The sequence below is a fragment of the Phlebotomus papatasi genome, chromosome 2 (assembly GCF_024763615.1).
Source record: "Phlebotomus papatasi isolate M1 chromosome 2, Ppap_2.1, whole genome shotgun sequence".
NCBI lineage: Eukaryota > Metazoa > Arthropoda > Insecta > Diptera > Psychodidae > Phlebotomus > Phlebotomus papatasi.
The window spans coordinates 33,198,001-33,225,104 of NC_077223.1; the positions used below are offsets into that span (position 1 = coordinate 33,198,001).

At 33.3% G+C, this 27,104-nt stretch overlaps 1 protein-coding gene across 6 annotated transcripts in view; it reads left to right on the forward strand.

The window, feature by feature from the left end:
- The first annotated feature begins 8,375 nt into the window (after positions 1-8,375).
- Positions 8,376-27,104, forward strand: part of LOC129803543 (solute carrier family 26 member 10-like) — a 38,934-nt gene continuing 20,205 nt past the window's right edge. The window contains exons 1-3 of one of the 6 annotated variants that reach the window (XM_055850177.1): positions 8,376-8,589; positions 18,932-19,064; positions 19,157-19,429. In XM_055850177.1, coding sequence (XP_055706152.1) covers positions 8,386-8,589; positions 18,932-19,064; positions 19,157-19,429 — 610 coding nt within the window. In that variant the 5' untranslated portion in view covers positions 8,376-8,385. Of the gene's footprint in view, positions 8,590-8,987; positions 9,027-17,333; positions 17,946-18,134; positions 18,204-18,875; positions 19,065-19,156; positions 19,430-27,104 lie in introns of those variants that run through there. The other 5 variants (XM_055850176.1, XM_055850181.1, XM_055850175.1 and 2 more) reach the window with 5 other exon arrangements.

The window sequence follows — 27,104 nt, forward strand, 5'->3', positions numbered from 1 at the left end:
AAAAGAATGCTTTTCAACAGGAAGGTTTGCTATCAAAAATTTCAAGGGAAAAAAAACCTCAAGGAGTTTAGCAAAATGCAGTAAGAACGTTTATCATTGTTCTTATTACGTTTTATTTATTATTTTTTTTACTATTCTAATTCATTCTTCATCTTGTTCGAAAGTTGGGAATCTAGTTTCATTCTCAACAATCGAATTGGGTATATAAACACAAAAATATTTGCATCATGTGCGGCAGTTCACACTACTAAAATTTAGTAATTTACATAACACGTTAGTTTCAAAAAAATTTTTGATAGTGATTTCACACTGAACTTAAACCTGAAACTATAAACACTTCCTATACCGATACAACAAAATACTGTTGAATTAACATTCAGCTATTAGTTGAAATTTGTAGAGCTGGGTTTTTTTAGGCAAACCGGATTTTTTCCAAATAGACCAACAAGGGGGATGACCTCAGAAATTATTAATAAAAAAATAATAATTGACGGATTTTACTCTTCGCACGTGCTGCGAAAAAAAATTACCATTAGGAAAAACGATAGTTTTAAGGTTCTCTAAATTTTATTAAATGCAAAAAATTATTGTTTAAGAGAAATGCAAAATTTGAAGAAGCGTTTAGAGTGGTTAAATACATTAAACATTAAAAAAATGATTGAAATGGAAGTACAGTGGGACCTCGATAGAGTCAACTTGGACCCAAATTGACTCCGATAGAGTCAACTTTTCCATTATTATTGAACTAATAATATTGTATGACTTTTTCAAAATTAAAATTAATGTTTTGGTGTATCAGGTGTAGAGAGTGTAGAATTTATGGGTTAATTAAATAAAATATTCTACTATCGTGTTAAATTTATCAATTATCTAGTACAAACATAAAATAATACCCCTTTATATCAAAATTTCACATTTTAATTGATTTTTTCGGACTCCGATAGAGTCACCGAATCCAATGGAGTCAACAGGCCTGGAAATAATTAGTTGACTCTATCGAGGTCCCACTGTATTTTATTTATTGCTTTGTTATTTAAAAAAATCAATTTTGAAATTTGGCGATTAAAATGCGGGCAAGAAAAGCAGTTTTATTTATTTTAAAATTTCAAATAGACACTTACGGCTTTAGACGGATTAACGCGATTAACGTAATTATAATCAAAATAATGATCTTACATTTCCATAATTTTCTGACTAATCCATCTCTCGGCTTAAGCTGAGAAATGGCTTAGTTAGTGAGAAACTAATGGGAATTCAGTCAAATCAATATTTCGATAATAATTAACATAAGCCGTTTCTCGGCTGAAGTCGTATGTGTATTTAGAGCATGAGGTAAAATTTGCGATTCTGGACAAACGGGACAAACCAATTGAGAGTTCGGTGAACTTTTTTTAAAATTTAATAAAAAAAACTTAAATAATTTTCAAAATAGGGTAAATGTCCTAATTCAAAACCATTTCCACACGCTTTAACTTTGACAGAAGATTCAACACATTAAGTTCATATTTTTTCAGAAGAGAATTACATAAATTTGCTCCTTATTGACTCTTCTAGAATGTTACTGTTTAGTGAAAATTCTTTAGATATAAAATAAACTTCTTAAATACAAGAAAAATATGCGAGTGTAAAATGCTTCTATTGGAAACAAATTAATCCAAATGGAGACAAGGGAAAGTTTTGGAGACAAACAGCATAAGTGAAACCGCGACGAAAGGCTTCCAAGACCTTGTTGAGTTGCTGTTGAGTGCAGGATTTGTTCTTATTCCTGGTCTTTTCTCCTTTCCCCATCTGAAACAATAAGAAAATCTCTCCAAAAAATCATATTTCCAGGGTTTCCTATTGAAGCATTTAGAGACACTTCAGAAAAACCCTTTTTGTTCACGAAATAGGTAATTATTTCATTTGAAAACTTCACGTACCGTTAACAATAAAGATTTGCACTTAATTTAACCAAAATTAGCCAGAAATATGACATAAATGTTGAACAAAACGCATAAACAGAAGTCACTTTATTTTGTTTTTCATTGGAAAACATGGTCAATCGATGAAAAATTTGATAGTGAAAAGGTACACTTTTCATTTTTCTGAGAAATTAACAAATTAAAATGGGTGAATATGAATGGATTTTCGCTTTATTTGGAGCAAAATTAACTAAATAATGAAACTATGGTATAGAAAATATATAAATATAATTTAGTACTGTACATATCATGAAAAGAATGACGTTTCCATTTGGAGCAGGTTTTGAATTAGCTTAATTTACCCTACCGTAAGTCCGGATGACTTTGCACTCCGAGGGTGACTGCTTCGGATTAAGGATGATCTTCGTCGTTTTAATTACTATTGTATTATGTTTGAATCTTATATGTTTATCTGATTATGAATCTATTATGTACGTTAAGTAAAGACCATCCTTAAGTGCTAGAATCAAAAAAACTTACCACAGCAAGGGTGCAAAGTCTCCCACATCAACGGTACTGTAGAATAGTATAATTTTTACTAAATTACTACTAGATTATCAAGGTTAGATCTTCCAAGTTCTTAAATTTTTTTAACCTGGCTGAATCGGTTCTAATCGGTAATGAAAAAATAACTTTCGGGGACCCCCCAGACCAATTAGTTTGACCCGTTTGACCTCAGTAATTGATCTTTACTTACGACAGGGAACTTATGGAATTCCCTTTACACAAAACACAACACGGCTACTTACGTGGCCGATCACCTAATACCGCTTTGAGCGAGTTGATCTGTGGTGTTGAAAGTTCTCTCGAAGCGAAACAGGTCGCTCTATCTAGGGCATTTAACAGCACCAAATTCGATATGGTACTTGAAATATCACGTAATAAGAACATCAGCTAGTTTATTGTAGACTGGGTGATGAAAATGTTCACTTCCCGTACGGTAAATACCAGAGAAGACCAAAACTTGTGGTAGTTCGGGTGACGCAAGGCTGTCCGCAAGGAGGTGTCTTATCACCATCAATGTGGCCCTTGGTCACTAAAGGACTACTTACAGAATTGTCTGATAACGGAATCAGGTCTACAGGATATGTTCATGACTTGGTCTTCATTGTGCAACACATCTATCATCTTAAAATAGTGTCAAAAAGCGGGATCAAAAATAAATTCTTCCAAAACAGCCATAGGGGAGACAGGGGTAGAATTAGCCAGCAAATGAAGCTTTTTTTTCGCGAGTGGCTTGTGAAAAAATGATAAGTTTTGTCTAATATTTTTATGTTTCATAAGTAGCATTAGGATATTGGATATATGAAACAGTGTAGTTCAAAACTCTAAAATCCTTGGCTTTTTCTTGAGAGGATAATGAAAAAAGTATGGCACATTGGCTACACTTACCCCTGCCTGGGTAGAAATAGCCATTTTTGGGGTACTAATTGCCACTAGTTTCCCAGATGAAATTTTAAACTGGAGATACCAAATATTGTTTCACTTGATACACTGAAGCCCACTGATGCTAAATATGTTACTTAAACGTAAAGAAAAGGGCTTTAGCCAACTTTTTTATGACATTTTTGTAATTGAGGCAAAATTAATGCAAACATTCTGAAAAAATCTATTTCTCAAGTTGCTCATACAAATGGCAATATTGCTTGGAATATCAATAGTACTTTTTCATCTAACAATTATCCAACTATTAATGAAAAATCATTGATAGTTTTAGCCCGCCACGGAAGAGTGACTACAACTGCCCCGAGGGCTGTTTCAGTGTTTATCATCTTATATAAAAAAGTGGATAATTATTATCCAAGTGAAAAATATTTTTTAATTAGGTTTATTAAACCAGAAACGAGGTAAAACTATGAAATCTTGACTAGAAACTCAGAAAACCAAATGCTGGTCCAAAAACTGTAACATTAAAACTACAATTTTATACCCATTTTATAAAAATGCTTCTAAATTGTAGGATAACAGGATCAGAGTTATAAATATTTCTGGCAATATGGGGATGTGTTCCTACTTTCATTAAAAAATACTTTGCTCGATGTACATTTTAAGAAAAACGAGAAAAATCCACTGTCTACTTTTACCCCTGGCTATAAGTACCCCGGTCTCCCCTAGTACCTTTCACAGGGACATCTCGACATTCATTTTTCCATACGTTTTTGCGTAGAGCATAGAGGCACTGAAGACTAATGGCAAGTTTTTTCCTAAAGAGAATTGACTTATCAGTCTGATATGTTTCAAAATTGTGCATTAAAAGCTATCTAAAAATACATATTTCATAATATTCGCCGAAATAATACTACTAGCAAATTTGTTTTATCGCCTCTACACACTAGAAAAATTTATGTCTTTATGTCCACATTGAAACAAACTCCTTACGCTTGTTTATGAAAAACTCTTCAATGTGGACATACATTTCTCTAGTGTGTAGAGGCCATAAGTCGTGGCGCAATATCTGCAAAATTTTTACAAGGAAAAGTGAAAAATAGCTTTACTTTTTATTAGGCTTGATGGGCCCCTGGCCTTTCACAAGGCATAAGGTAAATCTTGATAATATCTTGCTAAAGAGAATTGTTATTGAGGTAAAGCAAGAAATTAAATATCTATGGCTCATGTTTGACAACAAGTTGACCTAGAACACATCTATTACGTACTTCATCAATAAGAACATCAAAGTCCCTTTTGATATGTCATAAAATGGTTGGCCCACGCTGAGGCCTAAAACCCCGTATCACTATTTGGATTCATGAGTCCTTTGTGAAACCATAGCTACAAATCAACTCCCATACGATACAAAGGTTCTTCTGCATTACTACAACAGGGCCATAAGATCTTATTCAACTTCGGCAATGGAGGCCATCCTGGATATAACGTATGGCCAGTGAAATCTGCCCAAAGTTCAAACACAATTTTTTAATATTTTTACATAGTTTTATTATAACTTTTTTACATGTTTTGAAAGGTATAAGTATGAACTTATTTCAGAAAAAATCTGGTCCGATCCGATGAGCTTTTCGGCACATTCGGGGAACTTCCGCCACTGATGTCGAAAATGTGGATGTTGGCATCTTCTTCAAATCCCGTTTTATTTTTCCCTTCAGCGTGACTTCGGTTTTGGGTCGAAAGTTTCGGGCATACACCTTTCACTTAATATTAGTCCAAAATGATTTAATAGGCCTCAATTGAGGGACGTTATAGGGGGAGCTTTCTTCCTTCTTGACAACAGGTATCTGAAGTTCCTCCAATGCGTTCATTGTCTTCCTTGAGTAATGGCTGGGTGCTAGGTCTGGCCAGAAGATCACATTGTCCCTTCGATGATACTTATTGATGAAAGCTTCCAGCTTAGGCAAGCAATCTCTGATATAGACGTCAGAATTTTGCGTTAGACTCTTTGTGAGGAACGCGGGCTCAGACATTCCAGCAGCACTGATTGCAAGCCACAAAAGGACCTTTTTCGGGTACTTAGTATGCTCAACGTACTTATCTTTCTTGTCTACATTGTCGTCACGTACATAATAATACTGCCCCTGCCACTTATTACCATCCATGGTGAAATAGGACTCATCGTCCATGACACAAAAAATGTCGTTCTGAACGTGAAAAACATTTTGGATCAAAAGAGACAAACGAATTTTCTGAGTCTTTTCCTGAGTTTCTGAGACAGCTGGCTTCGGTTTTCTGGTTCTCCTCTTGATTCCCATAGACTCCAGATACTTCTTCACCGTTGTTTTGCTGTATTCAAGTTTTTTACCAAGCTCACGGTACGACTTTGCAACTTTATTGGATGTTAACTTGCAAGTCGAGCCCGCATCTTCGACTGACTAAGGGTGCTAAAATTTCCAGATTCCTTAGCTCGTGTAGTGATTTTTCGCTTCCCATAGTTCGACAGGATGCTATAAATACTCCTTCGCGATATTCCCATAGTCACAAAATGTATCACGACTTCAGACTTCTTCAAGGTAGGATGACTGTCGTGAAAATTACAAACTAATTTTCGTCTATACTCTTCAGTATTATTTGTGGGAGCCATGTTTCCTAACTAAATCTAGCAAAACTTTTGTGTCATGTTAAGAACACATCTGGAAACACTGTAAAGTGGTATAAAAGTGACTGGTATACATTTTTTTAAGCCTTCAAACTTTTGTGCAGATTTCACTGGACATACGTTAGTACTTTTACAAATTTTCTGTCAGAAAACTGCAACACAAAAAAAGGACTAGTGACCACCATGACTAAACACCTTAAACTAAGGTAACCTTGGTAACTAGGTAACTGCACTTGGCTAAATCTAAATCCAAGACATCCTTTATAAGTCTAATGTCTATTGCGGCTATTCTGTGAGAGCCGTATCAAGCATCTTCTCAAGAGAAGTCGACCAATGAGCACAAAAAGCACTGGGCTAAACGTCCTGGTCTCCGGCCTCTCCGGCGTACTAAGTTAATCCTGGAACCAAAAACAAAACACAGTTAAGAACGATAGTTGGCCTCCAGATTCGAGACAGGGCGAACGGGGCGAACATATGATATACACTGTACTCTATCTCGTTAATCTGATCATTCCGCGAAGTTGAAACACTTTGCCATCTCTTTTATTTTATCAAATCTTCTCAAAATTATAATTAATGAACAGACTTTTATTACGCATTATTTTTTTAAGATTTTTTTATTTTCCAAATTTTCTTTAGAGTAATTTGAATTCTTTTGAATAATTTTGAACTTTTTTATAACATACAACTCGTTGATTTTTGGCAAAAAATAATTCGGAATTATTTTTAATTGTAATTATATAATTTTTGAACACAAGAAACTACCCAAAACTGTCCTCACATCAAATCTCAACTTAGTTTAGAAAGTTTATCAGAATCATTTGGGAATTCATTCTGTGATAGATACTTTAATTGCGTTATCATCAAACATCTTGAGAGGAATTGCAATTAATTTACTTCCTTAGATAATTGCAACAGTTTTGAAATTGATCGAAATGTAAGGGAAGAGCATCAGCGATTGGCAGTATTACTCGGATCGTCATGTTAATACCGCATTATTGCTCCAAATAAAATGAATTTTTAAAAATTATTATCTACTTTTTACCATTTAGCTCTCCCAAGAATGCACTGCATTAGCTGAAATTTAATTTATAAAACCAATTTTCCGTGAGACACCTGATTAAATTCCTGACGATCCAAGGTACAGAGTGCAAGTTTGCAATTACACATATTTTTTATTAATTTAATGTAAAAATTAAACATTCAATTGCAAAGGATATAGTTAAACGTATCACAAAGATACCAATTAGCATACAAAAAAATATCACATAGTATTTGAGGCTTATATAATATTTCTAACTAAATATGAATCATGTCTCTTAAAACCTTTTTCTGGGTAATCATTCGAGATTAGAATGTGCCAAACGGTTATATATAATTTCAGTACCTTTAGAACTTTTTATATTAGAATTCGTACGATTATTAATTAATGAAAATACGTACGATTAAAATTAATGCAAATTTAGGTAACTACACAGAAAAAAATATTTCGTAAAATTATTCTTAAAAGTTTGTGAATTCTTATTGGGGACTTACAAAATGCTCGTAAATCTTATAGAACAAAAATAAGTTCGTAAAAGTTTGTACTTTTTTCACAAACATTGTTCGTAGCATGATTATTTGACGAGCAATTTTTTCCTTTTACAAACATTTGTTCGTAAATTTTTGTTTGCATGGCGAACATTTTACGAACATTTACGAACAAATGACAAAATTCTACGGACATTTTTTGTGTGTTTACAAACATTTACGAACAAATGTTTGTAAAAGTACAAAAAATTCTCGTCAAATGATCATGTTACGAACAATGTTTGTGAAAAAGTACAAACTTTTACGAACTTGTTTGTATCCTCAATAGAAATTCACAAACATTTACGAAAAATTTTACAAAATATTTTTTCTATGTAGAGCCAGTAAGATTGTCGCTCTTAGGAGGATCAGATTTAGTGATAAAGTCTCAAAATTTGTGTCATATTTTTATTGCATCTTCTTAGCTCTCATTTTTGTAATAACTGTGACGAATTATTGAGAAGAGAACCCTATCGAGTAAACGATCCATTTGATCAGCTGCATGCTGCACTTGACATAATCTCATATTCTCTGAGAAAAACTTCAATTTATTTATATGCTTTACTGAACACAATCAATGTTTATAAAAGCTGCACTAAAGGTCGATGGAAAAGAACCAAAAAAATCCACAGAGCTCAATAAAGTATTTCATAATAAATTATCCAATTGATGCACTGATCAATAATCAATGAAAAATGAGAAAAGACAGTACTATTGTACACAATATGATGCTGCTTTCATTGAGAAGTTTTTTCATAATATCTCTTAAGACGACAAAATCGTAAGGCATATACAACACTTGCCTTAATTATGTTTTCGCTGTCTCTAATAATTCTGAATTACGCCTGTTTTTACGTGATTGTCGTTAGACGAACAAACAAAAGTGTTGTGATAAGGAATATATGTGAAATCTTCCACAATTTATTAACTTCATCTCATACAGTCTCTGCAGTGATACATGGGATTCTTATCATTCCCCCCACGGTGAAGTGCAAAAGAAGTTGTGCAATAAATGTGATATACTTTTTCTTAGAAGAAAATTTAGACAATTTCCTTGAGTATAATTTCACGTCCAACCTGATAATTTTTATTGTGCTTTTATTGAATAATAACACGACTTTCTTTTTTCTCCGTGAAATGTGCGCGACAGTGAATTACAAAGTTGTTTTTAAAATTCCCCTTTTTTATTGCATAACTGTGTTCTTTTACTTAAGCCACAGAATACAATGCGAAAAATAATATTTAATAGAAACTTATTTCGTGGCAAGAAAAGTGTGACTCACAAATTTTTAGAATGTTTAAATTTCTATGCTATTTTGGTTTTATAAAAAAAAAGAAACAATCAATGACGTATCTGAAAACTAAATATTGCGATTTATTGTAATTTAATACAATAACATTGCAATAATGGGATTGAGAGCAATGCCGTGAAATTTTTCAATTTTCCACGTGTAATGATCTTTCACAATGAATTCTGTAATGATCCTCGCGAAATTAGAGAACAGCTTTATGAGCTTCCAGTGCGATTACAAAATGTACTGGTTGTGTGTTTCCAAGTGACATGAAAAAGGAAGCTTTTGTCCGAGGGGTGTATAACTGAGTTACTCGTTGTGGATCTATTAGGAAAATCGACGTCAATCGCCGAGTTTTTTGCAAATATCCACGCAGGGGGTGATTAACCCATTCAGTCAATGTACCAGAAATACTTGAGATAGAATGTTCATATTTTGGGATTAGTTTCCTACAGATTAGTAGATGAATTTTTTGAAAAGAAAAATTTTTTATCTCATATGGGGTCGCGGGGAGCCTCTGTCAAACACACGTCTTAACGGTCACTGAATTTAAATTCTGTGCATTAATTCATTACAAACTCTATTGCTTTAGATAGAGTAACTATCCAAGAACACCAATTGGCAACTAGAATTCAAATCAGGAAAGAGGAACGAAGCCAATTTTAACAAATTCGACGGGATGTTGTATTTTCCGTCCGACATTTTGAGCAAAAATTTTGCATGACCTTCCGCGAAGCAAGAAAATAATAACAAAATGTATTTTCATCTCTGTCGGACTATTTTTCTCAAGTAATTGAATAACTAACGTTTCTAAAAATCCATTCCCGACAGCAATTCGCATAAAAATTACCCAGAAATAAGTCATCAAAAATCACTCAATTTGCGTATGATGTATAATACCATGGTAAGGAATGGGTTAAGTAGGTACTTTAGTGATAAAATTTTCAAATTGCCTGCCATTTATTACAAAAAATGCTAGATTGCGCGAAAATCGTAAAAATCGGAGATTGTGAAAGTTCTATTGTGCGATTTTTGCTCAAAGACCGCAAAATCGCGTGATTTTTTAATCGACGTCAGTTTTCTTCTATCTTCCTGGGATTGACATTTTTGAGATTAACACCAACCCTTGTGGGATTGATATCAATCGTCTTGGGATTGACATCAATCTTTCTGGTATTGACATCTATCTGCCTGGGATTGACGACAATTTTTCCAGGGTTAACATCAATCTTTCTGGGATTGACAGCAATCTTCCTTAGACCGACGTCAATTTCCCTGTAATGAAAGACGATTTTCCTAAGATCGATGTATCTTAGGATTAACGCAATTCTTCCTGACATATCTATCAATCCTTCTGAGATTGATATCAATCGTATTATGGGATTGACATTAATCTTTCTGGTATTGACATCTATCTGCCTGGAATTCACGACAATTTTTCCAGGGTTAACATCAATCTTCCTGGGATTGACGTCGATCTTCCTACACTCAGTCAGAAAAATAATCGAGTAAATCTTACTCGAATCGATGTTGAATTAACTCTTTTTCGTTGTGATTTTTGATTAACTATATTTTAGAGTTGATTTTACTTCTATTTAGGTGTAATATTCGGAAGAGTTGTTTTAACTTTTCTTCCTCAAAAATTTACATGATAAAAGAGCGTAAAAAACTCTTTTTAAGACTGAAAACAACTCGTTTTTAGAGTTAAAATAACTTGATTCAAGAGTCAAAAAATCTTTTTTGGAGTTAAAATAACTCTTTCAAATCCCAAAATGAATATGTTTTGCAATTTTATGTTTATTTTTTTTTAATTTTATCATTTTCTTTATTAATATTTTCTTGACCTCAAGTTCCCTATGTTCCGAGCGAAATATCACGTATGATGCACGCATATGTCTACATGAAAAACACTGTTAGGCATATTTATAGTTGATATTCCATATGAACTTTGTCATACGAAAATCTTCTTGACTGAAGTATATTCTTAAAACGAAAACACTTCATATACTTCAGTCGAGATGAAATTTTACATCGAAAAAGAGTAATAATTGCATCGATATCCGACGTATTAATTCAACTCACACGAAGAGTTGTTTTAACTCTACTTACTAAAATTTACCACGAAAAAGAGTAACAATTACATCGATATTCGTAGAGTTAATTCAACTCTGCCATAGAGTTGTTTTAACTTTTTAAGTTTTTTCTTAGTGTAGGATTAACGTTAATTTTCCTGAAACTGACATTACTTTTCCTGGCATTGAAGTGAATCTTCTCGGGGTTAATGTCTATGTTTCTGGTATCTATGTTAATCTTCCTGGGATTATCGTCCTGTCGATCTTCCTACTATTTATGTTAATTTTCCTGGGATATACGTCAATCTTTTCGAGATTAACGTTAATCTTTCTAGGTTCTACGGTAATATTCCTGGGATTGACGTTTATATGCCTAAGATTGACGAATTATCGATCTTCCTAAGATTAACATTAATTTTTCTGGGACCGACGTCAATTTTCCTGGCATTGACGTTAATTTTTCCCGGGTTAACGTCAATCTTCTTGGAATCCACGTGAATTTACACGGGATTGATATCTAGGGGAAAGTGCTCTCCCTTCGAACGTTCATGCCTTCGAATAATGTGAATTTCTTTTGTTTTTCGTAAGAGATTTACATTAAATTATCATGGAATTATCAACAATTGATGATAAGCCAACTAATATTTAATAGAAATGTCTAAGTCTCTTAGAAAAACTAAAAGAAAATTCACATTATTCAAAGGCATGAACGTTCGAAGGGAGAGTACTTTCTCCTATGTGCCCTAGTATTTTGACGACTTGTTGATCTTCCTGGCATTGACGTCAATCTTCCAGGCGTTAACGTCGATATTCCTCAAATCGACGTCAATCTTTCTGGGATTCGCCTAGATCCTCCCATATACTCCTTTTCTTGAGGACTTTTTAATAAATTTTGTGGTTTTAGGATTTTCAGAAGTTTTACCATTCTCTTTAGTTATTCGCGGTCCTATCTCGCAGTTACCCTTTCCTGGTTTCACTTCCCTGGTCTGTCGAGAATCGGAATTTCGGGTTTGATCTATAAAAGGCCTATGATTGTGTTCTAGTTTTCGATTCCTTCTTTTATCTCAATAAATCCAGAGTCCAAATAGGTTCTACACTGAGAGAAATCCGAAAAAATTAAAATAATACAGTAGACTCTCTCTCAATCGGGAATTTGGGGCGAAATGTCATCCGGTTTATCGATAGATTTGGGCGTCAAAGCCTTTGTAAATTCCACAAAAAGCGCTCAATTATAAAGAATCACGATAAAATAGGAAGAACTACAGCGTATTTGAGCGAATTAGTTTCATAATTAAGCGTGAAAATTGTCAACAAAATTTGACGCCCGATTGAAAAAGAGCCGATTGAGTGAGAGTCTACTGTATTCCGGAAATATTTATTTTACTCTGCAGTATTGATCCGAAATCGGTGTAAATATTATGCTTTTTAGGTGTATTTGGGGTTAAAGTTACCCTTTTTCATGTTAATTTTACCCTTAAAAGGTGTAAAATTAACAGGAAAAAATGTTGATATATTTTTACACCTAAAAAGTGTTAAAATTATGAGGAAAAAAAGTTAATCGCACATCGCACCTCTTTTTTTCTCAGTGTGTATATATTACTTGCCATATATTAATTTATTGTTCCAAAATATATTTTCGAAAGTTTATATGCCTGAAACTGCCCCAGTCTCATACAAGGATTAAACAGCCTTTTCGTGAGCTTTTCTTCCTTTTTGTTTCTAAGACGTATTCGGGGGATAGGTTAAACTGATGCCGTATAGATACCGTAGAAAATTCACAGAGAACATCGGTTTTGATCAAAAATTCGGCGGCAATTAAGCTATTTTCCGTTTTTTTTCCATAAAGTAATCTACTTATTTACCCCCTGGCTTTCCTCCATTCATTATTTCTGTGCGCGCTTTTAATGTTGATAAAACAATTCTGTGGTTTTTGCGTTGACTACAAAAGGGCAGTCAATGCTGTGATCTTGTGATGGCAACAAATCAAATAATCTTGAAAAGTTCTTTCTCAATATCAATCAATCGTACGATCATTGACTTTGTCCCATTACCACAGAAAAAAAATGTCCTGCAATTGAATAATCGAACGTGATCGTATGCGCGCAAAAAGGTATTTGCACATTGAATTTTTTGTGTCCCCTTGGAAACAGATATTTCCGGTGCCGAAAAAAATAAAAAAAAGATGTTCCCCACGTGCTGGTGGAAGTGCTTCGTTGAATGTGAAAGAAGCATTTTCTCGTGAATTTGAAGAGAGCTTTAAAGTTAAAAGACTATAATGCAACACATTGAAACAGTGTGTGATTTAATATGAAAAGTGTGCCTCCGAAACCCGCCAAAATCGACGTATATTTAGATATGCAATGACCCAAAGGCGACCTTCACAGTATCAAAAGCAGCGTCTAAGTTCAAGAATTTCTGTTTCACAGCGCAACAGCTGAGTTTCGCACCTCCCATTCAACATAGATATAAGTCGAGAATGATCTTTGATCTAATTTATTGCACCTTAGCGGATTATTGACATTGTGTCGATTAAGAGAATGTTATGAAAACAACTCATAAAAAGTGTTGCAAAGTGAGCAAATTTAAGATTGCGAAAATTACTTAAATTACAACGAAATGTTATCTCTGTATCTGAGCAGAAACAGCATATTTATAATATTTTTGAAGAACCATTATAGTAAAATTATTAAGCAAATTGATGTTGTTTTGAAAGCAATAAACATTCATTTTTTAAGATACCAATGACAATTGCAATAATAATGCGGAAATGGTGAAAAATTCAGAGATAATAATACATTTTACTGAATGACAGTGAAAACATATTTACGAAGCTATTTATAGAATTTCACACTAACTTGTTTTATTATTTATATATTTTTACGATATATAATTATGAGTTCTATAATTTAATCTTCACCTATTTTGCACCTATCTTTCACCTATTTAGTGCCATAATACAATTAATGACACACATTCTTTTATTATTATTGGATTACTGGTTATTGGATGCTAAATATTTGTAATATCATTTTCAAATAACCCTTAATGTAGTCATTTACGGACAGATGTACTTACAATTTTTTTTATATTCAATACTATGGATATTTTTTTAACGCGAGATAAAAACAAATATCACTATTCTTTTGAAGACTTAGATTCATAATATCAATATTACAAAAGCGAAAATAATCACCTAGAAAAATAATTTAAAAAATGTCGCATTTTGGGGCATTCGAAAAAATCAAATAGAAAATGACCAAATATTATATTTTTATTAAATTAAAAGAGAGTAGAATCGGTTTTAGACTAGAATTCCATTTCATTGAATTTCTTGGATTTTATTTTTTATTTTCCATTGTAAATAGATTTAATGTAGCCTAATATATTCCTATTTAATATATTCCTATTAATATAAGAAAATATAGGTCTTCCACATCGATAGTAGTTTCACCAAATGCATGGAATAAGTCTTAACCTTCTAAAAGTATTTTCTGTAATATGAAAAAAAGTAGTTAAATAATTTTGTCTAAGGTAATTATTGGTCCAATAAACTAAAAAAAAACCATCAGTTCTTCATTGTCTCTTTTCGTTTGGTCGCCAGATTTAGAATTAGATGTTAATGAAGCTCAAGGTATGGCAATAAGACTGATTTTTACCGAATAGGTCACAGGTCAGCTATGAAAACGTCACCTTCTTGTATAATTTATAGGTCCTTTGAAATACATTGCTCATCTTCTGGATTTATTTCACGATCTGGGGCATTAAAGGACGAATTAGGGAATTCATCATCACTGTTGAAGTCTGCTTCTTTATCAATTTCACTTAATTCGCAGAAATCGACCATTTTACTCATTCTGAACAGTCTTTGTGTAATCTCAATTGTTTTCCATGACTAATGTGTATCAAAACAATAATATATTTTACCATAACAACCAAAACAATTAAATAAAAAGTTCGGTAATTTTTGAAAATTTTGCGTCTGAACCGATAACACTGCCCACAGGTGGTCTTCCTTTTTTTCTTCTTAAATTCATAATTTTAGTTTTTTTCACATTTATCAATAGAAATATACAAACTAGAATATCATAGCTTTCAGAAAATAACATTCTTACTACAGTTATAGATTACTTTAAAACAATTTTTTTGCACTTGAAAACGAAAAATGTTGCGAACGACATTTTGTTATTTTTTCTCTGACCTGTCACACAAAACTGAAGATGGTAACCAAACAAAAGGTCAAAATGAGTTGAGCTTCAGAAAATATGTTAGTAAGACTATAACTGAGGACACTGTAGATATTTTAACTTCTAATAAGTAATATTATCGCAGTAAATGGGTTTTATAGAATGACCGCCTTGAGGCGGTCTTACCTGATAGAGGGTTAATTACAGTTTGGTAAAAATAATATCTGCAGATTGACTTCATCTGTCAGATTGACTATTTAAAATATTTTCTTTAAATTGGTGCTCAACATGTTTTGCACTTCGAAAGATATGTCGTTGGTTGCATTAGCTGTTGTCGTATCTGCATTTGTTTTGCATCTGCATTTGATGCAAATGACAATACAACCCAACGAGCACAGTTAGCTAAAAACAGTAGCGTTTTCAGCATATTTTTGCAGAAAACGCTGCCTTTTTTAGCTTAGCTTTTTTAGCTCTTGCACAAAATGCTGAGAAAAAAGAAATGCCGATAAGACAACGGTCGACGCAATCGACATTATCCTGCGTGTATGCAAATTCTACGTCATTAATTGAAAATTGGCGAGCTTTTTCTCTATCCCGTCAATGTCATTAATCCTACACTGTGAGAAATCCGAAAAAGTTAAAATAACATTCCGGAAATGTTAATTTTACCCTGCAGTATTGATCCGAAAACGGTGTAAATATTACCCTTTTTAGGTGTATTATGGATTAAAGTTATCCTTCTTTCATGTTGATTTTACCCTTAAAAGGTGTAAAATTAACATTAAAAAATGTTGATATATTTTTACACCCAAAAAGTGTTACAGTTATTACGAAAAAAAGTTAATCGCAGCCTCTTTTTTTTGTCAGTGTGATCCCAGTTTTATGGAATCAAATAAACGTATTTTTGTGGAATGCAAAAAAGCATTAGGGGAAAATACTTTCCCTTCGAACAATCATGCTTTCGAATAATGTGAATTTCTTTACTTTTTCCTAAGAGTCTTACACATAATTATCACATAATTATCAATAAGCTGTGCAACATCTTCAAAATTTGATATGTTTAAAAAAAATTTAAAAAGTGTCTCTGGTAGGTAGGCTCGGTAGGGCCTCGAGTGGGTCAGTGGATAGAGTAGTAGCTCTATGACTGCGAGGTCTGGGGTTCAAAGCTGAGCAGCAGCAGAAAAAGATTTCTCATGCCATATCGGCTTTGAATTCGTCCAGTGAATGAATGAATAGTAATGTCAATGGTGCATATTGACAAAAAAGTGAACCGCGTAAACAAAACGAGAACGAGTTTCGATGTGAAAGTGTGGTACTTCAATCGATACAAATATTCGCTGTCACTGATCCCAAACACACACCGAGAAGGGATGCTGTGACATAGTAACGGCACTGACTGCTCACAGAGCTGTGATATAGAGCGGCTACCCGTATCGGGGGATAAGATAGAATAGGAGTGGGGAAGCATAAGGGGCCCAATTGGTGGCCTGGATGCATCGGAATATCCGATATGGAGAACTGACCCCTGGCAAAATCTTATCTCTGGTCGGACCAATAGGGCGGGGCTAATTTGGCAAAATATTTTTGGTCAGTAAAAAATTCAAAATGGTCAATAAAAAATTCAAATTGGTCAGTAAAAAATAAAATATTGGTCAGTAGAAAATCAAATTCGGTCAATAAAAAATAAAATATGGTCAGTAAAAAATTAAATATGGTCAGTAAAAAACTTCAAAAAATCAGTAAAAAATTAAATTTGGTCAATAATAAATAAAATTTAGTCAGTATAAAATAAATATTTGGTCAGTACAAAATCAAATTCGGTCGGAGAAAAGTAAATTTTGGTCGGTAAAATGTCAAATTTAGTCAGTAAATTTTTTTAATCAGTAAAATGTGAAATTTAATGAATGAAAAATTAAATATGATCAGTGAGTGATAATTTAGTCAATAAAAAACTAAAAGGAAATCAGTAAAAGTTAAAACTTTGCATATCCGGATAAAAAGTATTGCACATTTCGCATTGCGAAAACTTCGTATTTTAGTACATTTCGTATTATACCATTTCGTATTTCATATTTCGTCTTTCATAAATTTTGTACAAAAATTAAACAGGTGCTACTGATAACTTTTCAAAGCACAGAAAATTTCCCTTTGCCTCAACAGGCGCTACTGCCCCTACTCTGAAAAATGATTCAATTGTCGCAGTGTTGAATGGTACGTACCAATCACTGCCACTTGTTCCAACGGACTCAAGAAGAAAACCAATGGGAAAAATAGCTCAACAGAGAAACAGTATTTGACACGCATTTTTCTCTGAGGCTGAAAAATAAGTTTTTCACCGAAATCAGAGTCTCATTCCTCAGTGATCGTGCGCGATCTTGCCCAAGAGATCATGTGACTTGTTATGGCACAAGGAAGCAAAATAAACAGTCGTGAAGAGCGAAAAAAAGGCAAATGCGCACAAAATATTGTGCATATTCCCTCCTATCTCTGTTATACAAAAAAAAATTAAAATTTGGTTCTCGGGTGTCTTGGCGAATTTTTAGCGATTAAACTGGTTCTCCTGAATCAACTTTTGAGACACTCACATAATCACTTTTTTTTTATTTAGGGAATTTGTATTCTTTTTTTTAATTTCATTTGATAAAGTGGCGTGGGAATATTTTGAGGAATTGCTTTTTTTTGAAAGGTGGTCTTTTTGTGCTTTTTAATCACAGTATTCAAATTTTTGTGTATTTTCGAACAAAAATATTTATTCGGCAGTTTCAAAATTTGAACTTGCAGTTGATTTTATTTAGTGTTGCAACCCTTCTTGGAACAAAATGGTATTGTGAGACGAGTTAATTGCGTGCTCAAGCATTTTACTATTTTGTGCATAATTGCCAGCTATCAGATTGTATTGTAATGCGATGGAATTGCTGATAGTGTTCTACAACCATGAGTTTTTACACTGCAAATTGCCAGACGTTTTACAGAAAAAATCGTGCATTCAGCACGAAGAATGGTGAAAAAAAATTGATGCGCGACTGAAGAAAATCGGTGGGAGGGAAAATCTAACTCACGTGCTGTTTGATTTGCTATTTGTGAGTATTTTGGAAAAACTTCCAGTGTTTTCAGTGCTTTTGAGGCAGTTGTACACACAAAATCCGTCATTTTTGCTTGAAAATGCGTGGAAAAAAAGTGTTTTTCCTTGTTACCATGACGCGATCTTTCCTTTGAAAATTAATTAATAAAATATTTAAGTTTCTCTGAGTGATGTACAACAAGTGGCAAATATTTGCTGTTATTGGGTGATCGGATCTATCAAATTGATACAGTATTATATCAATTTAGTTTTTCAGATATTGCAAATATTATTTTTTTAATGGGTGATATGGAAAATATTATTCAACATTTTATTGTCGTTCTGTTACCATGAGACAGGTAACTGCCAATGAGGAGAGCTTTTTGCTATCTCCTGCTGTATATGTGATTCAATTGAAGGAGTTCTCTCGTGCCCAAGAGAATAAATATGTAGAAGATGTCTATGCTGTCTTTTTTTCGGCACCAGCTCGCGATCTTATTATCGGCAGAATCCCACAACTTGGCACTGTCGCGCGCAACTTGTGAGTCAGTTGAGTTTTAAACGTCGATCGAGACACAATTGATCACGAAAAATTTGCTTGGAAGTTAAGAGAACGAGTGAGAGTTTAATGAATTGAATATAGTATATGAAACACTATAATTTGGTGAATTGGCAATTTTTGCACATATAGTAGATCGGTGCTGTAAACTAGTTGAAGGACTGTTTTTTTTTCTAAAAATAAAATAGGACAAAGATAGAGATAGAACTAGTGACGCAATGACTGTACTGAATGAATCTACAGCAGTGAAAGTTACCCGCCCAATTTATCGCTTAGAACAAATCAATCAGAATTTTCAATATGAGAATCCCAAAGAGAATAGTGAGTTCAAAAACAAAAATTAATTCAGAACGGATCTTGGCAAATTGCTAAACTCAATGCATTTAATCCATGCTTTGTTGTTTTTTTTGCAGAATGGAAGAAGGTTGCAGAAAAAGTTAAGCAGGTTGACTTCTTCAGAACACTCTTATCTGTGATCCCCGTGATGGATTGGGGACGATCGTATTCACCACGAAGTGATCTGCCACTGGATATTATTTCAGGATGCACAGTGGCTGTAATGCATATTCCACAGGGTATGGGATATGCTCTGTTGGGCAATGTACCACCAATTATGGGAATCTACACTGCATTCTTTCCTGTTCTCATTTACTTCCTCTTTGGCACATCGCGTCATAATTCTATGGGTGAGTACAAACTTCTTAATTATTTTCCTCAAAAAAATTATAAAAACTTTTTTCTTATAACACCTTATGCCCTAGACACACTTACGACTTAAGCCGAGAGACGACTTAGTGGAAAATGATAGAAATGCGGTTTAGCTTTAACCATTATTTCGAATATAATTACACTGAATCGTCTCGCGGCTTATCCTTAAATCTGTCAAGGCCCTTAGCGAATTCTACAAGATTTAATAAAAATATTTCTGGAGTAGCTTTTCCAAACGTTTCGAATTTACAAAATACATGAATACGAAATTTACGAATACAAAATTTTCCCTCAATAAGAAATTATAAAAGTTAAGCCATTTAGCTAAACCCTGTTGAAGACAGTATGACATAAATATAACGTAACTTTTAAGATATTCAAAGGATGCTTCGAGCGACACAGTGCTAATACAAAGTAATATAAACGCATTTTGCATTTACATTACTGCAGTTTTCTACATAGGAAAAAAATATTCCATAAAATTGTTCTTAACAGTTTGTGAATTCCAACTGGGGACTTACAAAAAAGTTCGTAAAAGTTTGTAGCTTGTACTTTTTACAAACATTGTTCGTAACGTGATTACTTGATGATCATTATTTGTTTGCACTTACATTTTTTTTGTTTGACGAAACTTTACGAACAAATGACAAAATTTTACAAGCAAAATTATTTGTCTGTTCACGAATATTTTACGAAAATTTTAGTGGATTATACGATTTATGAGCATTTTGTGAGTCCCTAGTATGAATATATTAGATGAGATCATATATTCTGTCAGTAGAAGAGGTAAAAAGTTTGGAGTGGTATATCTCAGCTCCTAATGAACATATTTGGATGAGTGAACTATTGTTGGAAAGCTTGGTTCATTAGCTTTCAAAATCTGGTATATGTAATTGGCTATGGGTAAATCATGGTCATCCAGAACCATTTATGTCGAAGAAGACACTTTTTGCAGCGTCATTTTTGACCATCTACTTCTGGGACCAGGAGTGACCCACTTTTCTCGCACTTGGACTGATCGTTAGAGGAACTCAAATAGTATAATTTGTGGAAGAAACTTTTTTTTTGGACATCTTACTTTTTTTTATTCATCGACTTTTGCAAGAATTTTAACATTTTACACGCAAGGAAAAAATTACAAAAATCCTAACACAGTGGTTTCTGGAGGGGAAGGATAGACGTGGGGGTGAAATTGGTATGATATTTGGATTCCTTGGATCAACTTATGGGGGAGTACTTAGAACGTTCCAAGTCGATATCTTCATTAGTTTGTCCAGAAAATGAGATAGAAGGATTTCTGTCTTTTACTACGTTATACTATATTTTACTTTGTAATTCTTTGTATTACTCAATGCTGTTTTAATAGATTCAATAAAACCCAACACTCTAGAGTCTAGAAGTTTGTGTAAGTCTTCCAGATCCAAATTTCCAGACAAAGTAAAATACCTACTCGGCTGTCACATTGAGTACTTATTAAGCACTTAATAGGCACTTAATTTAATGCAATGCCATTAATTTTAGGTAGTTTCAGTATAACTAACTACTTAGCAAATGGAAATGCGACAATTCGAGTGTAGACTTTACCTTGTGTTACTTGGGTAGTTTTCACTAATTTCTACCCGGCACTATCTTTTATATGAATCACATATTGGATTAAACATGTTATTCTAATTTTCACAATTATTATATTGTTGAGAAAACACGCGATTATAAACATTATTTTGCGAAATCACAACATGGATTGTGTTGTTCGTCATTTGTCAACGCAGAAATTCCTTTAGAAGAGTGTGTCTGTGATATATCAATTTGAGTCGCCAGTGAGGAAGCTTACAGTAATTATTACTCAAAATACATGTAATAACCGGCATAATATATCTCTACTTTCCGTAATCCACGCTTACTGAGGATTGTCACAAGACTACTATTAGGATTCATATAGGATTCAAATAACACACATTAATGATTTTCTAAAATGTTACTTGGGAAGTTTTACGCTAGACTGTGAATACTGAAATTTGTTTAAAAGTTCGATGTTTGGTCAACTATTTTGGTGTTTATCAAAAGTGCTAAGACGGCTGTGAACGTGATTGATTTCACTTCCGTATGTTACTTCATTTTGCTTTTGGAAGATTTGTGTATCAAAAGCTAATGTATGAGAAAGTGCGCTACCTTCGGACGACTCAAGCTTCGGACAACTCATTTTTAACAACTCATTAATTTAAAATAAAGGCCTATGGTTAGTATTAATTCATGGCTCTTTTCTAGAAAATATGAGGTATTGGACTAGCTAATAAAATATAGTATTATAACGGTCAAATTAATTAAAAACGTATTGAAAACATAAGTTGTTTGAGGCTTGAGTTGTCGGAAGGTAGCGTGGGTTCCCCTAATAACAATAAGAATGGAAATAATAATAGAAAGTCACAAATGAGCAGTATTAGGCTTAAGAGATAACTGATTCTTGTTACTTTGTCTAACTTCAACCAGGAATTAAAGCAAAAAACCCTATTCAGAGAATTACATAAGCTTTACCTAAAGAACTTATCTTAATTGGTCTATTAATGAATTCGTATAGTTTAACCGTTTTAAAGAACCGTACTTTAAAGCTGTGTATAAAAATCTAGATTATCCTGAAGACCAACATCAAATCGGCTTGTCAGGATATAAGTCGACTTTTTGCAAAATTCGTTTTCCTAGCTTTTTGGGTACTTCTTGACACCCCCTACCTTCCCTGTGTCCAATCTTAAAAATCCGATACTCAACATGAAAAACCTCAGCTTGAAATAGCTCTCCTGTAAAATTAATTCGCGACTTATTGAACTAATTTAGTTCACAGCGCCATCATACGGCGAAGTAACTTTTTGGGCAATCTTACGTTATTATGACGCAAATATTATAACTCCCTTTTTTAGTAAATAGGAAGTGCTTTGCTGATTAAATTCTCCCTTGAAGTACAATTTATTTATTAAAACTGCCTTTTCCGCCTTTGCAAAGTGCACCAAATAAGACGCAAAATTGTGATCTTACCATCCAACTTGATCATATTCAATCAAAATTCAACTAAATATTAATTGAAGAAGATCAATGTCTGTAGATAGCGCGCACAAGACAAACCAATTAAATAGATCAGTTGAGTGAATTGAGGAGGTACTTAATACCCCCTTTTTTCTGTTGAAACAGTGTTTTCATTAAAAATTACCATATCGTGTGTGTGCCTTCTTTCAGTCTTTACCAGCTGGAATTGCCCAATTAATATCAAATATTTTCATAATTTTAACACCATTGTACACAAAATTTTTCCTCAACACTCTTCAACTTAAAAAAAATCCCTCCAGAAAAATAATTTTATGAAATATATATTTAATTTTTACACAATATTTAAACACGTCAGTCAGTTTTGGTACGTGTTTTATGAATCATTTGAGTGCAAGTTGTTAAATATATATTATGCTTGTTTATAGACGCAAAAAGGTAGATAAACAAAAGTCAATGATTATGATGCTCTTAAGAGGTAGTTAGACTGTCCACAAGTGTTGCATTTCATAAACAATTTCAAAATTATTACCTGTAGAAGAAATTCCCATGGAGATCTTAAAATTTGATAGAGTATGTACTTCCCAAGAAATCTGGTTGTCACCAGAAAACGAGGCATCCTTTCAGGTTTGCAGTTTGACCACAGTTTACGTGGTCTCTTGTTTGAATAGGAAGTGCTGTTGTAGGGAATTTCTGATAAATGTAAAATTTTAATTTTCACGTTTTTTTTTATACTTTAATTAATGTTATTTAATAGTGAAGGGCAGGGCAGTACTTGCAGTCATAAATGATTTTCAGAAATTTAAAATTTTAGTAAATTATAATAAATTTATAGTTATTTTGAAAATAGTTCGTAAACGTTCAGCCAATGAATTGAAGAAAAAAAGCTTCAGCCTCCTGAATTTGCCCTATTCTCCCCTATCTGGTTTTTTCATCTGATATCGCAGGATATGTGATAAGCAAGAACGTTATAAATAGGCTATTTTTATTGAGAATTTTTATTGAAAGCGTCAGTATGAAAAATTAGCGAGGCTTTCACGGGAAGGCAAGAATTGCCTCGGAATGTTGTTCTATCCAAAATATATTAAAATTCAATTTATTTAGATCAAAACAGGACGAACTGTCCTCTGCACATATGTAAGCCCGAGCTGTTCGACTTCTAACAAATTACTTTTAACCGTTTGAATTTAAAATATGTAGGGTCAAAGGAACACCTATTGACAATTTAAGAACTCTTGTCAGGACTTATTGACACCCTATTCTGTACCATTTGGAACACAAAATTCGAACACTTATCCTTATTTAAAAATGCAGATTAATGAAAAAACGTTATAATACTTCACTGAGAAAAAAACTGGTGTGCGATTAACTTTTTTTTCCTCATAACTACTAACACTTTTTAGGTGTAAAAATATATCAACATTTTTTAATGTTAATTTTACACATTTTCAAGGGTAAAATTAACTTGAAAAAGTGTAACTTTAAGCCCTATACACCTAAAAAGCATAATATTTACACCGATTTCGGATCAATACTGCAGGGTAAAATTAACATTTCCGGATTGTTATTTTAACTTTTTCAGATTTCTCTGTATTAATTTTTTTAGATGCATTAAATAAATTTCAACATTTTAACAAAAGTGTCAATAGGGGTTCTCTGTCGAAGAGGTCTTCCTTTGACTCTAGGTATGATTATGTAAGAATCACACATAAATTGAAAACCAATTTTAAACAATTTTTGTATTTAAAATTGAAATAAAAATATTTTTTGTGTTTTTCAAGACTTACGAAGTTTGAAATTTTCTTATTGAGCGGCAAAGTCACAAAAAATTTACAAAAGCGCTAATTCTAGGTGTTCTAACCTCTTAAAAAAACAAAAGCTAATAGTTGTTTATGTGAAACTAGTGAAAACTGTTAATGAGCTCTTTGAATCACTTTAAATCACTAATATAACATTAAAATAAGATTTATGAGATTTTTATAGTATAACTATAAAGTCTAAAAGCCTTTTTGGTTTAAGAACATCGTTTTGGAACATTATTCTCAAGCTTAAAATGTAATTTCGTATAATCAAAAACCACGTCAGATCTATGAAAACGTTTTTATACCCCTTAATCCATCGAAATCGGCGCAGATATGGAATAAAAATAGAATTTTCTCGAAGAACAGTTCCTAAGTGGATTTCTTTTTCCAAAAGGTCCTAATAAGGATTTTATTGATTTCTGAAAAAGATCAAATTCATAAAAATTGTTCTTTTATACGAATTTTCGAGAAAACTTTTGTTATTTGCGTTCGAAAAACAATTTCTTTCGGGTATGAATCTCCAATTCTGTTCCCTCTTACTAAAATCCTGACTACACCCTTAAGACTACATAGAGTTCCTTTATCAGTCCTGAATGATGAGCACCTGAAAACAAGATGTAGCTCCTCTCCTTTTCGAATTTTGTTCTTGGTATCCCGGGGGCCCCTCTTATCCTTTTGCTGACTGAGCGTATCACATTGCATCCGACACTATTCTTAAATATCCGTAGCTTAAACTTCCAAATAAGGTTTGTCTTATAGTGAAAAAAGTGCTTTAAATCTCAGAGTTTCTGTTAAAACAACAGGAAAAAACTTTTTTGTCTGTGGGGTATCAGTGCTAAATAAATAGGTTTTCTTGTTCATTTCGTGGCAGATGTTTATACACTGAGAGAAATCCGAAAAAGTTAAGTGCAGTATTGATCCGAAATCATCGGTGTTAATATTATGTCTTTTAGGTGTAATAGGGGTTAAAGTTACCCTTTTTCATGTTAATTTTACCATTAAAAATATGTAAAATTAACATACAAAATGTTTATATATTTTTGCACCTAAAAAGTGTTAAATTTATGAAGAAAAAAGTTAATCGCACCCCCGGTTTTTTCTCAGTGTAATAATAATAAAAATAATGGTGGCACAACGTTCCATAGAGGAACTTAGGCCTTCCCACAAGGGGAGTTCGGGACATCCATTATTATTTTTTCTTATACAGGGATGGGGTTGTCAGTCCCATGCCCGGTGGAATCAAGTGCAGTGAAGCTCACTGGATGCAATTCGAACACCTTTAACTCCAGAAAAATCCTGGTGACCTAAAGGGGATTCGAACCCGGGACACTTGCATCACTGATCGAGTGCTCTAACACTTGACCCATTGAGTGCCCGGCAAAAAATGATTAGTTTAATTAAAAGGGCTCAAATACAGGGGTCCCGGGATATGCATATTTTCGGGACCGAGAAAAAGTGCGGGAAATGGCTTTATGCATACAGAAATTTTGCATACTTTCAGGAAACTTCTTTTGAATAAGTTACGGAAACGCCGTTAAATATGCAAAATATTGTTGGCGGTAATTCCTTGGGCTATTTTCAGCGCTTACGGTTCACAAGTTACACATTTCAAATATACCGCCTCGAAAAACTTGCATACATTTAGGGTTACATCAAAAATTATCTCACAAATGAGCTCCTAGTGATAGACAAAGATACATAGATGTGTTTGCATAATCCCATAATTCCGTTTATGTGTAATCCCGATATGCATAATGCCGGGACCTCCTGTAAGCTGATCCTCGAATTAGACCATAAAACTTGGCAGTAAAGATTTATCCCAAAGTGTCATACACTAAGGGCTTCGAATCGTTGATTAAGGGTCCTTTGCGTAATTTTTTTTACCTAATCCATTACTGCAAAAATTTAAAGGCTACGTATTCTTGGAGATCATCCTGAGTTTATTTGGGCCCTAAGGATAATTATATACTAGGAAAGACCTCTGTTTAGCTCTTTCGCGTCACACTTTTATTCAGCAGATGAATTCATGTAAAATTGAGTTTTTCCTAATGCTTTATGATCAAATATAATAGTTCAGAGAGGAAAAAAAAATTCCATTGCGTGAAAACTCGGAAAAACCCCGGGTCATATATGACCCTATTGTCCTCAAGGGAAGTGTACATACCATTTTCAAAATCTATATCATGGGCTTTTTAAGAGTTTTTTTTGCTTGAAATTATTAATTTGGCCAAAACCATGGCAAACTGGATTGTCTTGATGAACACTGTACTCCTGGTGTTCAAGGAATCTTCCTGGTAATCCCTTGAACAGTCACTGTCACACTATTTTGAGTGGTATTTGGCAAAAATAAACTTATCCACATATTTATTCACACACAATACAATTGCACAATATGAGACGCTTGAAGAATATTCTAAAATATTGAAAAATATGTTATAATTCATCAGATATAAGATGAAATGTCCAGGAGCAAGATGCCCCACCTGCATTTCACAAAGAAAAACAATGTCCCAACTGCATTTCGCTATAGGTTTGGGACGAAAATACTGTTACCTTTGCCGACAATAGGGTCATATATGACCCGGGAAATTCTACACGCTTTTCTGGAAAATTGAGAGTAGTTTATTATATCAAAATATGCAATATACAATCTTTGGATATTCTATTTTGTGTTTCTAAAGAACTTTTTGCTGAAAAAAATAAATTAATATAAAAAATTTGAAAAAGAAAAGTCATTTCACAAAGTTCGAAATTAGTGATTTTTGATCTCAAATATTTTCTTTTCCTGAATATCTGGAGTTTTGAGAAAATTAGCCAA